The sequence below is a fragment of the Heterodontus francisci genome, chromosome 4, assembly GCF_036365525.1.
Source record: "Heterodontus francisci isolate sHetFra1 chromosome 4, sHetFra1.hap1, whole genome shotgun sequence".
In the NCBI taxonomy this organism is placed as follows: Eukaryota; Metazoa; Chordata; class Chondrichthyes; order Heterodontiformes; family Heterodontidae; genus Heterodontus; species Heterodontus francisci.
The window spans coordinates 95,998,555-96,015,784 of record NC_090374.1 but is presented as its reverse complement, the minus strand read 5'-3'; the positions used below and the strand labels follow the sequence as shown (position 1 = coordinate 96,015,784).

The window sequence follows — 17,230 nt, the reverse complement described above, 5'->3', positions numbered from 1 at the left end:
TGTTGCGTTGTCTGGAGGGCATTAGCTATGAGGAGAGGTTGGATAAACTCGGATTGTTTTCACTGGAACGACAGAGGTAGAGGGGCGACATGATAGAGGTTTACAAAGTTATGAGTGGCATGGGCAGAGCGGATAGTCAGAAGCTTTTTCCCAGGGTGGAAGAGTCAGTTACTAGGGGACATAGGTTTAAGGTGAGAGGGGCAAAGTTTAGAGGGGATGTGCGAGGCAAGTTCTTTACACAGAGGGTGGTGAGTGCCTGGAACTTGCTCCCGGGAGAGGTGGTGGAAGCAGGTACGATAGCGACGTTTAAGAGGCATCTTGATAAATACATGAATAGGATGGGAATAGAGGGATACGGACCCCGGAAATGCAGAAGGTTTTAGTTTAGGTAGGCATCAAGATCGGCGCAGGCTTGGAGGGCCGAATGTCCTGTTCCTGTGCTGTACTGTTCTGTGTTCTTTGTATGTGTGGTCCCTTTTGTTGTGTGAATGGAAGCAACAGCCACTTATGCACAACATAGTCCCATAAAAGATGGCCGAGGGAAAATTACTGGACAGAATATGGGGAGGGCTCCAAGTCCTTAGATAGTGCCATATAATCTTTAACGCCAGTCTAAATAACCAAAGAGGCAGACAAAGCCAGGATTTAACTTCTTAACTGAATGATGACCCATCTGACAATACAGCTCCTCTTCAGCACTGCACTGAAGTCCCTAACTAGATTGTGTGCCCAAGTCCTGAAATGGTTTTACCATTATTCTAGCTTTCAGATTGTAAAGCACTTCAGTTTAATCAGAAGCTCAGGAAGGAGTAAAGCTTTTTGTTTGCACAGTGGTGCAGTGGTTAGCACCGCAGCCTCACAGCTCCAGCGACCCGGGTTCAATTCTGGGTACTGCCTGTGTGGAGTTTGCAAGTTCTCCCTGTGTCTGCGTGGGTTTCCTCCGGGTGCTCTGGTTTCCTCCCACATGCCAAAGACTTGAAGGTTGATAGGTTAATTGGCCATTATAAATTGCCCCTAGTATAGGTAGGTGGTAGGGAAATATAGGGACAGGTAGGGATGTGGTAGGAATATGGAATTAGTGTAGGATTAGTATAAATGGGTGCTTGATGGTCGGCACAGACTCGGTGGGCCGAAGGGCCTGTTTCAGTGCTGTATCTCTAAACTAAACTAAACTCAGTATTTGAGCTAGTACCTGCTTCATGTGCTTTAAAGTGTAGAAGCACTGTGTGTTAGTATTAATGGAATCATTAATTGCGGTGGTGTAGTGGTATTGTCACTGGACTAATAAACCAGACACCCAGGGTATTACTCTCGTGACAGGGGTTCAAATCCCACCACAGCAGAAGGTGGAACTTAAATTCAATTAATAAATAAATCTGGAATTAAAAAGCTGGTCCAATGATGGCCATGAAACTATTGTCGATTGTTGTAAAAACCCATCTGGTTCACTAATGTCCATTAGGGAAGGAAATCAGCTGTCCTTACTTGGTCCTACATGTAGTTGACTCTTACATGCCCTCTGAAATGGGCTAGCAGGCCACTCTGTTGTATCTAACCATTATGAAGTCAGTAAAAAGGAATGAAACTGGACGGACCACCTGGCATCGACCGAGGCACCAGAACTGACTACGGCAAATCCAGCCCTGTTGACCCTGCAAAGTCCTCCTTAATAATATCGGGGGGGCTTGTGCCAAAGCTGGGAGAGCTGTCCCACGGACTGGTCAAGTAACAGCCTGACATGGTCATACTCACAGAATCATACCTTGCAGACAATGTCCCTCACATCACCATCCCTGGGTGTGTCCGGCAGGACAGACCCAGCAGAGGCGGCGGCACAGTGGTATACAGTAGGGAGGGAGATGCCCTGAGAGCCCTCAACATCGACTCTGGACCCCATGACGTCTCATGGCATCAGGTCAAACATGGGCAAAGTAACCTCTTCCTGATTACCACCGACCGCTCTCCCTCAGCTGATGAGTCAGTACTCCTCCATGTTGAACACGCCTTGGAGGAAGCACTGAGGGTGGCAAGGGCGCAGAATGTAGTCTGGGTGGGGGACTTCAATGTCTATCACCAAGAGTGGCTCGATAGCACCACTAATGACCGAGCTGGCCGAGTCCTAAAGGACATACCTGCTAGACTGGGTCTGCAGCAGGTGGTGAGGAAACCAACGAGGGAAAAACATACTTGGCCTCATCCTCATCAATCTGCCTGCCGCAGATGCATCTTTCCATGTAAGTATTGCTGGGAGTGACCACCGTACATTCCTTGTGGAGACGAAGTCCTTCCTTCACATTGAGGATACCGTCCACCATGTTGAGTGGCACCATCACCGTGCTAAATGGGATAGATTTCAAACAGATCTAGCAATGCAAAACTGGGCATCCATGAGGCGCTGTGGGCCATCAGCAGCAGCAGAATTGTACTCAACCACAATCTGTGACCTCATGGCCCGGCATGTGCCCCACTCTTCCATTACCATCAAGCCAGGAGACCAACCCTGGTTCAATGAAGAGTGCAGGAGGGCATGCCAGGAGCAGCACCAGGCATATCTCAAAATGAGGTGTCAACCTGGTGAAGCTACAACACAGGACTACTTGCATGCCAAACTGCATAAGCAGCATGCCTTAGACAGAGCTAAGCGATCCCATCACCAACAGATCAGATCGAAGCTCTGCATTCCTGCCACAGCCAGCCGTGAATGGTGGTGGACAATTAAACAACTAACTGGAGGAGGTGGCTCCACAAATATCCTTATCCTCAATGATGGGGGGGCCCAGCACATCAGTGCGAAAGATAAGACAAAAGTATTTGCAACAATCTTCAGCCAGAAGTGCCGAGTTGATGACCCATCTCGGCCTCCTCCTGAAGTCCACAGCATCAAAGATGTCAGACTTCAGTCAATTCGATTCACTCACCATGATATCAAGGAACGACTGAAGGCACTGGATACTGCAAAGGCTATGGGCCCTGACAATATTCCAGCAATAGTACTGAAGACCTGTGCTCCAGAACCTGCCACGCCCCTAGCCAAACTGTTCCAGTACAGCTACAACACTGGCATCTACCCGACAATGTGGAAAATTGCCCAGTTATGTCCTGTACACAAAAAGCAGGACAACTCCAACCCAGCCAATTACTGCCCCATCAGTCAACTCTCAATCATTAGTAAAGTGATGGAAGGTGTCATCAACAGTGCCACCAAGCAGCACTTGCTTAGCAATAACCTGCTTAGTGACGCTCAGTTTGGGTTCCACCAGAGCTACTCAGCTCCTGACCTCATTACAGCCTTGGTTCAAACATGAACTCAAGAGATGGGGTGACAGTGACTGCCCTTGACATCAAGGCAGCATCTGACCGAGTATGGCATCAAGGAGCCCTAGAAAAACTGAAGTCAATGGGAATCAGGGGAAAACTCTCCATTGGTTGGAGTCATACCTAGCACAAAGGAAGATGGTTGTGGTTGTTGGAGGTCAATCTTCTGAGCTCCAGGACATCACTGCAGGAGTTCCTCAGGGTAGTGTCCTCGGCCCAACCATCTTCAGCTGCTTCATCAATGATCTTCCTTCAATCATTAGGTCAGAAGTGGGGATGTTCGCTGATGATTGCACAATGTTCAGCACTATTCGCGACTCCTCAGATACTGAAGCAGTCCGTGTAGAAATGCAGCAAGACCTGGAAAATATCCAGGCTTGGGCTCGTAAGTGGCAAGTAACATTCGCGCCACACAAGTGCCAGGCAATGACCATCTCCAACAAGAGAGAATCTAACCATCTCCACTTGTCATTCAATGGCATTACCATCGCTGAATCCCCCACCATCAACATCCTAGGGGCTACCATTGACCAGAAACTGAACTGGAGTAGCCATATAAATACCGTAGCTACAAGAGCAGGTCAGAGGCTAGGAATCCTGCGGCAAGTAACTCACCTCCTGACTCCCCAAAGCCTGTCCACCATGTACAAGGCACAAGTCAGGGGTGTGATGGAATACTCTCCTCTTGCCTGGATGGGTGCAGCTCCAACTACACTCAAGAAGCTCAACACATACCATCCAGGACAAAGCAGCCCGTTTGATTGACATCCGATTCACAAACATTCACTCCCTCCCATCACTGACGCACAGTGGTAGCAGTGTGTACCATCTACAAGATGCACCGCAGCAATTCACCAAGGCTCCTTAGACAGCACCTTCCAAACCCGCGACCTCTACCAACTAGAAGGACAAGGGCAGCAAATGCATGGGAACACCACCACCTGCAAGTTCCCCTCCAAGCCACACACCATCCTGACTTGGAACTATATCGTTGTTCCTTCACTATCGCTGGGTCAAAATCCTGGAACTCCCTTCCTAACAGCACTGTGGGTGTACCTACCCCACATGGACTGCAGTGGTTCAAGAAGGCAGCTCACCACCACCTTCTCAAGGGCAATTAGGGATGGGCAATAAATGGTGGCTTTGCCACCAACGCCCACATCCCATGAATGAATATAAAAAAAATTAGAAATAAAAGTAAACATTTCTGGAAATGCACAACATGTCATCAGTAACTGAAAAGAGTCAAGATAGATTAATGTTTTGGGTAGAAACTCTTCAGCAGAACTAAAAAAAAGCCCCACTACACAAAATGTTCATCATTGTTTTCTCTTTACAGATGCTGACAGATAAGCTGTGTATTGCTATTGTTTTCTCTTCCCACCCCACTGTCACAAAAATGGTGACAAAAGTACTTCATGAATTATGTCATAAATGCTAAACATTATATTGAAAAAGATCTGGGGGGCATTCAACATGACCAGCAGTATAGAACAGTTCTGACGTAGGGTCATCAAACTGAAATGTTAACTCTGTTTCTCTCTCCACAGATGCTGCCAGACCTGAGTATTTGCAGCATTTTATGTTGTTATTTATTATTAACTTAGAATAATTGACAAATCAAATAGAATGTTGAATTATATAGCCAAAACAGTAGACTAACAAGTTAAAAGACATCGTGCCTAACTATATAGTGCTTTGTCACTACATTATGTTGAGTGCTGCTCACCGAGACACAAGTGAGACATTCAAGGACTGGAGGCAATGCAGAGAAAAGCCACAAGGCTGATTGCTTATGTCAGAGTGCTGAGGTTTGAGGAACAACTAGAGAATCTTCGACTTTACAGCCTCAAATGGAAGTGACTGAGAAGTGATTTTATAAAGGTTTGCAAGATGGTCTACAATATGAAAAAGATAAATTACATGAAGTTAAACTTTAAGAATAGGGCAAGGGAACACAGATTCAAATGAGTAAAAGTGAATTTTTGAAGCAGGCCTCACAGGACCACTGGTTCATTGATAACATTAAAAACACTTAAAATGTTAAAAAGTTACCACCTGAGAAGTATTAAGTTAGATTTTACAGGGGTCTAGTTAAATTGAAACTCTACAGACATAAGACTTCCTCCATGAACTCTATTGAATGAGCTTCAGATAATTTTATACTTGAATTACACCACAGTTTTTCTTCTATGTGAAGCCAAAATACTTCACGTTTATGCAAGCTGTATAACTGGTCTGCAGGGAAAACACATCATTAATTGGCACAATAACTGAATGCAGTATTTGAACCTTGGGTTTTAATTAGTTGAGAGAAATAAGAGACAATTACATCTTCACTGATGTCCCTTCTCACTCAGTCCATGCCCAAAATTATTTGTTACATTTTTACTTCCAATCCCCTGCCCTCACTCTGTGCTTGCAATAGCTCTAGACAGGCACATTCTGCCTGCTTTTTAGTATGGCTGCCTGATGTTTCTTGCTTGTCCTCCCATACAACCTGTTTCATGTAATACTGTACATCCATCCCTTTTGTCAGCCAAATTCATGCAATGAGAGTAGACAAGAAATCATCATTTTTCATACCAGGCAGACTAGGACAGGGAAAGAGGGGGATGGGAAAGATTTTCAGCAGGCACACTGAGCAGATGTGAGACCCAGGAATGAGACTTTGTACATGAGGCAAGCCAGATATTATTTTGAGAACCAGTCACATGCTGGGAAGAATTCCTCTCTGTGCCATGTATAGTAAAATTGTGAATGATCCTTTTATAAAAGTGTTCACAATTTCACAGCTCTCTTCTCACATAGTTGTTCATGTAAAGTGACCCCCAAAATTTAAAATTGACACAGGCATTTAAATCATAAACAGCAGTAATGCATATTTCACACAGTACTTTCTCTGTGGGCCGAAGGGCCTGTTTCAGTGCCGTATCTCTAAACAAACATGTTACACAAGCACTCAAACGTCTTGGTCTAAATGTTAACAAAGCAAAGGCAAATGCTTTGCAAATAAATTGGAAGATTAAGCCACACCTGCCATAGATGGTTGGGAGCAACATGCTTTCTAGGAAACCAAAACAATGAACAGCAGTTATTTACATAAAGTATAATATATCTTCAAAACCAGAGAAAGGATTTAGCAAATGGTCCAGTGAAAAGACATGCCGTCATATTTACATTAGTTCCAACTATGATGTATCATGGAATTTCTTTAGGTTAGCATACATATTAAACTCAAGCTTGTATTATTCAAAAGAACATCAAGTGCAGCCCATAACTGCAGTTAGATATAATTCCATTGCTTCTCAGGGATAAACAGATTAATGCTATGCAACTTTTAGTTACACAGAATTTCTATCAGTAGCACCTCAATGGCTGAGTAGATAAACACATCAGATACAGAATTACAGAATGGTTACAGCACAGAAGGAGACTATTTGGACCATCATGCCTGTGCTAGCTCTCTGTGAGAGTAACAGCAAGTCTCATCCACTGCCTTTTCCCTGAAGCCCTGCAATTTTTTTTTCTTGTCAGATATTTATCGAACTCCCTTTTGAAAGCCATGAATGAACCGACCTCCACCACACTCTCAGGCAGCGCATTCCAGATCCTAACCACCCGCTGCGCAAAAAAGCTTTTCCTCATGTCACCTCTAGTTCTCTTGCCAATAACTTTCAGTGTCCTCTGGTTCTTTCGCCAATGGGAACAATTTCTCCCTATCTACACTGTCCAGATCCTCCATGATTTTGACCACCTTTATCAAATCTCCTCTCAACCTTCTCTTCTCCAAGGTGAACAGCCCCAGCTTTGCCAATCTATCCCTGTAATTGAAGGCCGGATTTCTGCACCCCTCCCCCGCAAGTAGAGGGCTAGTGGCGGGTGGGGGAAGGGGTACTGTTCCCGACACCTTCCTGCCCCCACTGCAATTTCACCAGGGGCGGCGGCAGCGAAAAACGGCCCGACCACCCCAGCCAATCAAGGCCCTTAAGTGGCCAATTAACTGCAACTTAAGGGCCTTCTCCCACCAGTATTGGTATTTTACCATTGGCGGGCGGGCACTATAGGCCCCACAGAAGGCCACCTTGCACGTTGGGGCAAGGTCCTCCTGATCGGGCACCTTGTGCCCCACGGAGGGCTCCCCCCCACCAAAATCCCAACCACCCCCACTGATATAAAGACCCACCACCCACCCCCCCCACCGACATCACCAACCGACCCCGCTTGCCTCACCTGGGCCCGGCCAATTGGGCCCCAGCAAGGCCCCAAAACTTACCTGTCTTTGACATTCATGATCCTGCCGTTGGCTGAGTGCAGTCCCAGCAGTGGCCACCGATCCGGGTAGCGCAGCTAGGACTGAGAGCTGCTGGCCTGCTGATTGGCCAGCAGCTCTTGGAGGCAGGACTTGCTGCCTCAAGGAGGTGGAAGTCCTGCCCAAGTCCAATTAAGGGCCTGGGGAGCGTAAAATCCTGACATGGCTCCCAGGCCCGGCAGAGGTGGGCTCGCCACTCACCACCCCCACCCCCCTCGACATTTTGGCCGGTGGGTGAGACCTCCCACCCAACGTAAAATTCCAGCCAAAGTTTCTCTTCCCCAGAACCATTTACGTAAATTTTGTCTGCTCTCCAATGCCTTCACATCGTTCCTAAAGTGTGGTGCCCAGAATTGGACTCAATATTCTAGTTAAGGCCAACCCAGTGTTCTATAAAGGTTCATTAGAATTTCCTTGCTTTTGTACTCTTATGCCTCTATCTATAAAACCCAGGTCCATATGCTTTATTCACCACTTTATCAACCTGTTCTGCCATCTTCAATGATTTGTGCACACAGGTCCCTCTAATTCTGCACCTTCGTTAGAATTTTATCCTTTATTTTATATTCCCTTTCCTCATTCTTCCTACCAAAATGTATCACTTCACACTTCTCTGTATTAAATTTCATCCGTCATATGTCCACCCATTCCACGAGCTTATGTCCTCTTGAAGTCTATCACTAACTTCCTCAAAGTTCACAACACTTCCAAAAAACGGACATACATATACATACGAACATATGAACATCGAATTAACAGCAGGTGTAGGCCACTCGACCCCTCGAGCCTTTCAACAAGATCATGGCTGATCCGATTGTAACCTCAACTCCATATTTCCACCTATTCCCGAAAACCTTTCACCCCTTTGCTTATCAAGTATCTATCTACCTCCGCCTTAAAAATATTCAAAGACTCTGCTTCTACTGGCTTATGAGGAAGAGAGTTCCAAAGAGTCACAACCCTCTGAGAGAAAAAGTTTCTCCTCATCTCTGTCTTAAATGGGCGACCCCTTTTTTTTTTGAAACAGTGACCCCTATTTCTAGATTCTCCTACAAGAGGAAACATCCTTTCCACATCCACCCTGTCAAGACCCCTCAGGATCTTATATGTTTCAATCAAGACGCCTCTTACTCTTCAAAACTCCAGCAGACACAAGCCTAGCCTGTCCAACCTTTCCTCAGAAGACAACCTGCCCATTCCAGGTATTAGTCTAGTAAACCTTCTCTGAACTGCCTCCAATGCATTTACATCCTTCCTTATATAAGGAGACCAATACTGTACACAGTACTCCAGATGTGGTCTCACTAATGCCCTGTATAGCTGAAGCATAACCTCCCTACTTTTGCATTCAATTTCCCTCACAATAAACAAGAACATTCTATTAGCTTTCCTAATTATGTGCTGTACCTGCAGACTAACCTTTTGTGATTCATACACTAGGACCCCCAGATCCCTCTGCATCTCAGAGCTCTGCAATCGCTCCCCATTTAGATAATATGCTTCTTTTTCATTCTTCCTGCCAAAATGGATAATTTCGCACTTTCCCACATTATACTCCATTTGCCAGATCTTTGTCCATTCACTTAACCTATCCATATCCCTTTGTAGCCTCTTTATGTCCTCTTCACAACTTACTTTCCTACTTATCTTTGTGTCATCAGCAAATTTAGCTACCATACCTTCGGTCCCTTCATCTAAGTCATTTATATAAATTGTAAAATGTTGAGACCCAGCACTGACCCCTGTGGCACACCACTCATTACATCTTGCCAACCAGAAAATTACCCATTTATGCCTACTCTCTGTTTCCTGTTAGCTAGCCAATCTTCTATCCATGCTAATATGTTACCCCACCCCCACCCCCCCCACTACACCATGAGCTTTTATTTTCCGCAATAACCTTTGATGTGGCACCTTATCAAATGCCTTCTGGAAATCTAAGTACAGTACATCCACTGGTTCCCCTTTATCCACAGCACATGTTACTTCTTCAAAGAACTCCAATAAATTGGTTAAATGTGATTTCCCTTTGACATAACCAAGTTTACCAATTAGGCACGCTACAGCCTGCCAAACTGAACATTGACTTCAATAATTTCAGAGCATGATAGACCTCCCCCTTTTTATTTTCAGTTATTTTTTTCTATTTTCTTTTTATTTTATTTTAGTTTGTTTCATCATTCGTTTTTCTTACCATGTGCCTGCCCACTGTTTTTTTCATGTTTGTGCTTGGGCCAGGGCTGTTCATTTTTCTGTCCATTAACACCCTCTCTGCACTAACACTTTGTCTTTCAACACATCGTTAACATACTGTTTGCATTTGCTCCATGACCTACAGGTCAGTTATTCTCTGTGACCCTCTGCCCTATCAACACCTTGCCTTTTGTTATCTCTCGCCCCACCTCTGCTTTATTTGCTTAAAACCTGTTACATTTCTAACCTTTGCCAGTTCTGATGAAGGTTCACTGACCTGAAATATTATCTCTGCTTCTCTCTCAACAGATGCTGCCAGACCTGCTGAGTATTCCAGCATTTCTTGTATTTATTTCAGATTTCCAGCATCTGCAGTATTTTGCTTTTATATTACCATGCTGACACCGCCTGATTACCTTAAATTTTTCCAAGTGCCCTACTATAACGTCTTTAATAATAGCTTTTATAATAATATCCTAATAATAAAGCTCTGTAACATCTATAAATTTTGAAATTGTGCCCTGCACACCTAAGTCTATATCATTATAAATGGATCAAGACTACATACCTTGCTCAAATCTGGAAAGCAACTGTCACTCAGCTAACTTCGCATCCATGCTGCCAGCGTCTCTTTTTAATCCATAGGCTTCAATTTTGTTGACAAGTCTGTTATGTGGCACTTTATCAAACAACTTGTGGTAAGTCCATGTATACCACATCAACAGCATTAGCCTCATCATCCCTCTCTGTTACTTCATCAACAAACTCAATCAAATTAGTTAAACAGAATTTACCTTAACAAATCCCTGCTGGTTTACCTTAATTAATCCACATTTGTCCAAGTTAATGTTAGTTTTGTTTAGGATCACCGTTTCTAAAAGTTTTTCCACCGCCAATGTTAAACTGACTGGCCTGTAGTTTCTGGGTTTATCCTTACATCCTTTTTTGAACAAGGTGGTAACCTTGCTCTATGGCAGCGAGGCCTGGACAATGTATGTCAGCCAAGAGCGACGTCTCAATTCATTCCATCTTCGCTGCCTCCGGAGAATACTTGGCATCAGGTGGCAGGACCGTATCTCCAACACACAAGTCCTCGAGGCGGCCAACATCCCCAGCTTATACACACTGCTGAGTCAGCGGCGCTTGAGATGGCTTGGCCATGTGAGCCGCATGGAAGATGGCAAGATCCCCAAAGACACATTGTACAGCGAGCTCGCCACTGGTATCAGACCCACCGGCCGTCCATGTCTCCGCTTTAAAGACGTCTGCAAACGCGACATGAAATCCTGTGACATTGATCACAAGTCGTGAGAGTCAGTTGCCAGCGTTCGCCAGAGCTGGCGGGCAGCCATAAAGACGGGGCTAAAGTGTGGCGAGTCGAAGAGACTTAGTAGTTGGCAGGAAAAAAGACAGAGGCGCAAGGGGAGAGCCAACTGTGTAACAGCCCCGACAAACAAATTTCTCTGCAGCACCTGTGGAAGAGCCTGTCACTCTAGAATTGGCCTTTATAGCCACTCCAGGCGCTGCTTCACAAACCACTGACCACCTCCAGGCACTTATCCATTGTCTCTCGAGATAAGGAGGCCAAAGAAGAGGTAACATTTGCAATTCTCCAGTCCTCTGGCACCACCCCTGTATCTAAGGAAGATTGGAAGATTATGGCCAGTGCCTTCGCAATTTCCAACCTTACTTCCCTCAGTATTCACAAATGCATCTGATCCGGTCCTGGTGACTTATCAACTTAAAGTATCTCCAGCCTTTCTAAAACATTTTTTTAATCAATTTTTATGCCCATTCAGTACTTAACTCCTCTTTCACTATGACTTTGGCAGCACCTTCTCCCTTGATAAAGACAGATGCAATGTACTCATTTAGTACCTCAGCCATGCCCTCTACCGCCATGCATAAATCCCCTTTTTGGTCCGTAATTGGCCCTACTCTTCGTTTTACCACTCTTTTACTATTTATATGCATATAGAAGACTTTTGAATTCCCTTTTATGTTGGCTGCCAGTCTCTTCTCATACTCCCTCTTTGTTTCTCTTGTTTCTTTTTCTACTTCCCCTCTGAATTTTTATATTTAGCCTGGTTCTCAATTGTATTATCAACCCGATATCTGCCATATGCACCCTTTTACTGCTTCATCTTACTTTCTATTTCTTTCGCCATCCGGAGAGCTTCAGCTTCATTTATCCTGCCATTCCTCCTCACGGGAAAGCACCTTGACTGTACCTGAACTATCTCCTCTTTAAAGGCAGCCCATAATTCCATTACAATTTTGTCTGCCAATCTTTTATTCCAATTTACCTGGGCCAGATCTGTTCTCACACCAATGAAATTGGCCCTCCCCCAATTAATTATTTTTTTACCATGGATTGCTCCTTGTTCTTTTCCATAGCCTACCATAGCTAACCTAAACCTTATGATACTGTGATCACTGTCTCCTAAATTTTCCCCTACTAACACTTGATCCACTTATCCCAACTCATTCCCCAGAACCACATCCAGCAATGCTTCCTTCCTCATTGGATAGAAACATACTGATGCAGAAAGTTCTCCTGAACACACTTCAGAAACTCTTTCCCCTCTCTGCCCTTTATATTATTACTACCCCAGTCTACATTAAGATAAAGTCCCCATTATAACTACTCTATAGGTTTTGCACCTCTCTGTAAGTTCCTTGCAAATTTGTTCCTCTATATCTCTCCCACTAGTTGGTGGCCTATAGAACACACCTAGTAGTGTAACAGTACCTCCATTGTTTATTACCTTCAGCCAAATAGATTCTGTACTTGAGCACTCTAAGACATCTTCTCTCTCCAGCACTGTAATATTATCCTTAATCAATACTGTCACCCTTCCTCCTTTCTTTCCTTCCCTAGCTTTCCTGACCACCTTGTATCCAGGAATATTTCGTAACTAATCCTGTCCTTTTTTGAGCCAGGTCTCTGTTATCGCCACATCATCATATTCCCATGTACCTACCTGTGCCTGCAGCTCATCAACCTTATTTATCACATTCGATGCATTCACATACATGCACAGTCAACCCAATTTAGACCTTATTGCATTCCTTCTTACTCTGACCCCACCTCATACCTTACTATTTATTATTCTCGCACTATCTGTCTCTCCCAATTCTTTGTACACCTCGATTATCCTCTCCCAGTTTTCATTCTCCTACCAAGTTAATTAAACAACGCCCCCCGCCACCACCCTCCACCCCCACCGCCCTCCCAACAGCATGAGCAAACTGCCCCGCAAAGACATTGGTCCTGGCTCTGTTCAGGTGCAACCCACCTGGCCTATAGAAGTCCCATGTGGCCCATAGAAGTCCCATCTCCCCAAGAACCGATCGCAATGTCCCAGGAATCTAAAGCCTCTCTCCTGCACCATGTCTCCAGTTATGGATTAATCTGCTCTTTCCTCCTATTTCTATATAGACTAGCACGGGGAACTGGGAATAATCTGGAGATTACTACCTTGGAGGTCCTGCTTGCTAGTTTCTTTCTTAGCTCCCTAAAATCTGCCTGTAGGACCCTATCCATCTTTTTACTTATGTCGTTGGTACCTATATGTACCATGACCCTAGTTGTTCATCCTCCCACCCCCTCCTAAGAGTTCCCTGCAGCTGTTCAATGACATCCCTGACCCTGGCATCAGGGAGGCAACACACCATCCTGCATTCACATCTATGGCCACAGAAACATCTGTCTCTCACCCTAACTATAGAATCCCCTATCACTATTGCTTTCCCAAACTTTCTCCTCCCACTGTACAGCTAAGCCAGCCATGGTGCTGTGGATTTGGCTCTGGCTGCAAACCCCAGAGGAACCATCACTCTTACCAGTATTCAAAACTGAATACTGATTGGAGAGTGAGATGTACTCAGGGGACTCCTGCACTACTTGCCTGGTCCTCCTCTACTGTCTGCTGGTCTCTCATTCCCTCTCTGGTGGCACACCTTTTAAGCTGTGGGGTGACCACATCCAGGAAGGTACTGTCGACTAAACACTCAGCCTCACCGATGCACCGCAGTGATGCCAGCTACTGTTCATGTTATGAAGTCCTACAGATTAGTAAAGTCCTACATTTGATGTACGGTCTGTTTCGGTTTAGCTCTCAACCAAATGGTGATGATGCTAAATCAGCATGATGGTCCCCAATTTAAGGAGCAAGGGGAAAATAAAAAGATCCAGGCTTCGTATCCAACATTACCTGGTAGAAGTACACATGTGGTGAGAACAGGATCAGGCTCACCTGTGATCCCTTCCACATGGTTAAACAGATGGCTAACACTCATTATATAGAGTCACTTGGCCAAGTGTTGAAGGGTCACCAGCATCCAAGGAATCATACCTCAACACAAGTGACTCTGTCAGGCGAGAAGAATATACTAAAGGAGGTTCAAAAAAAGACAGTACATTCAAAGTTGCATACTAGGTGGCATAAAACACAGCAAAGTTAATTGCTACAAAGATAGATATCTTATGAAATAAAAACAGAAAGTGCTGCAAATACTCAGCAGGTCTGGCAGAATCTGTAGAGAGAGAAGCAGAGATAGCATTTCAGGTCAATGGCCTTTCATCAGTTCTGATGAAAGGTCATCAACGTGAAACGTTAACTCTGTTTCTCTCTCTCCACAGATGCTGCTAGACCTGCTAAGTTTTTCCAGCACCTACAGTTTTTATTTCAGATTTCCAGCATCTGCAGTATTTTGCTTTTATTTTAGGTTTCTTATGAATTTAATACTGTGATTTCCGAGAGCATAGAAATTGTACTGAGGTACCAGTGAACAAGGCTTGGTATTCCCATAACCTAGTCCACGCCCCAACAACCACAATTAAGAAACAGGCAAGGACTTTTGCACTAGTGCTGATTTTATACACACAAAAATCAGTAAATAAAAATAAATTCTTACTGTCCAGATTACACAGATGTACTGAAGGCGATGCTGCAGGATGACCGAAGATTACATATAAATGTTGATCTACGTATGATGGTGAGGTAGGCCAAGACTGAAAAGACAAAACTGAACAAAGATCTGAAAATTACTTTCAAAATAGATACATAGGATAATTTTTTTTTTTAAAAGATCAAAAGTCAAAACTGCATCCTGCAATCAGTTCACAAAAAGCTTTACCACTAGATGGCAATAACACACATTTGCTATACGAATTACTGAACTAAATAAGTAATAGACAATGGCTCAAAATAAAGCCCATTTCAGTGACTGTAAGTTAGAATCAGAGTATAGTGTGGAGACATTACAAAGGCAGTATTTATGCTCATAAGTAGAATTAGTTATGAAAGGAACTTACTTTGCTCTTAAACTCAAAGTAGAGTACAAATAATACACTTTTTAGTTTTAGTGCTTGAAAACAGATTAAAGACAAGAAAAAACAAAATATTTAGTCTATCAAAACTGCCAGAACCAGTCAGTTACTCAGTTTAATTGAAAGGACTATAATTTGTTTAATGCAGTTAAACCTCCAGGCCACATAATTTCCTTTTCCTTTAAACTATTTGATTGCATTTCTATATAACTAGTTTAGACAATCAATAGAAATTTAATCCTGAAAATCCCACATCAGTGCAGGTTTAATAAAGCTGTATTCCAGAATTATTTAACATTTATACAATGATAAGAAGCCCAATTAGTATAAAAAACTACCAAAGTCTGGAGAAGCTCAGTTAGTTTTCTCTTAAATCACCAGTAAACATATATCTCTGTAAATATAGGGGCGATTCAAATGGGGAAAACTGTGCTCAGTGAAGGACTTACCTGTAAAGCCTAAGCCAGGGTTGTGAGTGGCAAAATAATGCCTGTGTGAAGATGGAGTGGCAGTAAGATAAACAATAACAAGGGGTGTCACATATGAATATGAGGGAGGATTACTCAGTTATGTCATTGTGGTTTAGTGCACATGGTCCTTCTGACATATTCCTCCCCCTCCCCCATCCCAAACATAACCTCACAACAGCTTACTTTGCTGTAAGAATGACTGTACCTTTCTTGAAAATAACAAAAGACAAAAATCCGTTGTCTTTACTTTGACAATTTACTTAAAGTGTGTAGTCAGGACTTCAGAACTTGCAAAATCCATTCACACTGGATCAAAAACTGCTGCTTGCAACACACCAAGAGAAGAAAATGATCTTAATGTAACATGAACCAGATGGATGTGAATTTACCTACACATTTCCAGAATCATCCCTTGTAATGAAACACAAAATAGAAGCAGAATTTGTCTTCTTCTGAAGAAAAACATACTGAATACAAAATAATCTTCCTACATCAAACCAGTAATAATGAACAATGATACTTGCCTTTAAGTACAAGCACTGATGATTGTGTTTGCACAGTAAATTTTAGAATACTGATACATGCCGTTTAAAGAATTTATTAGCAAATATACAGAAATATTGCAGTTCAAAGTCAAGTGTTGAAGAAACATGATAATGGTATTAGACGAGGGCTGATGTTATAGAACATTTATTCATTGTGTCAAGTACCGGGGGCTCCAATTAAAAGTGATAATTTGAGATCTCAACTGGGTAGTCACACGTATTACTAACCGCAGCAAGGTACTGGATGGCTGGGGTTGCAGGAGCAGAATGAAAACCTATCACCACAGTGCTCCATGTACTTGAACTAACAGCATCAACAGCAATTGGTTAGACTTTGCAGGTCTCAGCAATAGTGATACACAAGGCATGCAGCCCATTATTTGAGTAAAAGGAAATTATGTGGCCAGGAGGTTTAACTGCATTAAGAAAATTGTAGTCATTTCAATTAAACTGAGTAACTGATTAGTTCTGGCAGTTTTGATTGAAGAAATATTTTGATTTTTCTTTTCTTTAATCTGTTTATCTCAGCACTAAAACTAAAAAGTGTATTATTTGCACTCTGCTTTGAGTTTAAGAACAAAGAAAGTTCCTTTCCTAATTAATTGAGTGATAAGAAAAGAAAACAAGTTAAAAAGTGGAAATCTTACAAATACATTTTTTGATGCTAAACATTACACCTGTTAAATAAAAACAAAAAATTCTGGAAATACTCAGCAGGTCAGACAGCATCTTTGGAGTGAGAAGCAGAGTTAATGTTTCAGGTCTGTGATCTTTCATCACAAGGGTGTTCAACCATTCAGCCAAGTGATGGAAGGGGTCCTTGATAGTGCGGCACATGCTCAGCAATAACCTGCTCACTGACACTCAGTTTGGGTTCCACCAGGGCCACTCAGCTCCTGACCTCATTACAGCCTTGGTCCAAACATGGATAAAAGAGCTGAACTCCAGAAGTGAGGTGAGAGTGCCTGCCCTTGACATCAAGGCAGCATTTGACCAAGCATGGAATCAAGCAAAACTGGAGTCAATGGGAATTAGGGGGAAAACTCTCCATTGGTTGGAG

General features: G+C 43.4%; 1 protein-coding gene across 3 annotated transcripts in view; it reads right to left on the bottom strand.

Moving 5' to 3' along the window:
* LOC137369154 (tumor necrosis factor alpha-induced protein 8) overlaps positions 1 to 17,230 on the bottom strand; it is a 189,295-nt gene that overhangs the window by 64,000 nt on the left and 108,065 nt on the right. For all 3 annotated transcript variants that reach the window (XM_068029895.1, XM_068029893.1, XM_068029891.1), the window contains one exon: positions 14,741 to 14,851. In XM_068029895.1, coding sequence (XP_067885996.1) covers position 14,741 — 1 coding nt within the window. In that variant the 5' untranslated portion in view covers positions 14,742 to 14,851. The remainder of the gene's footprint in view (positions 1 to 14,740; positions 14,852 to 17,230) is intronic.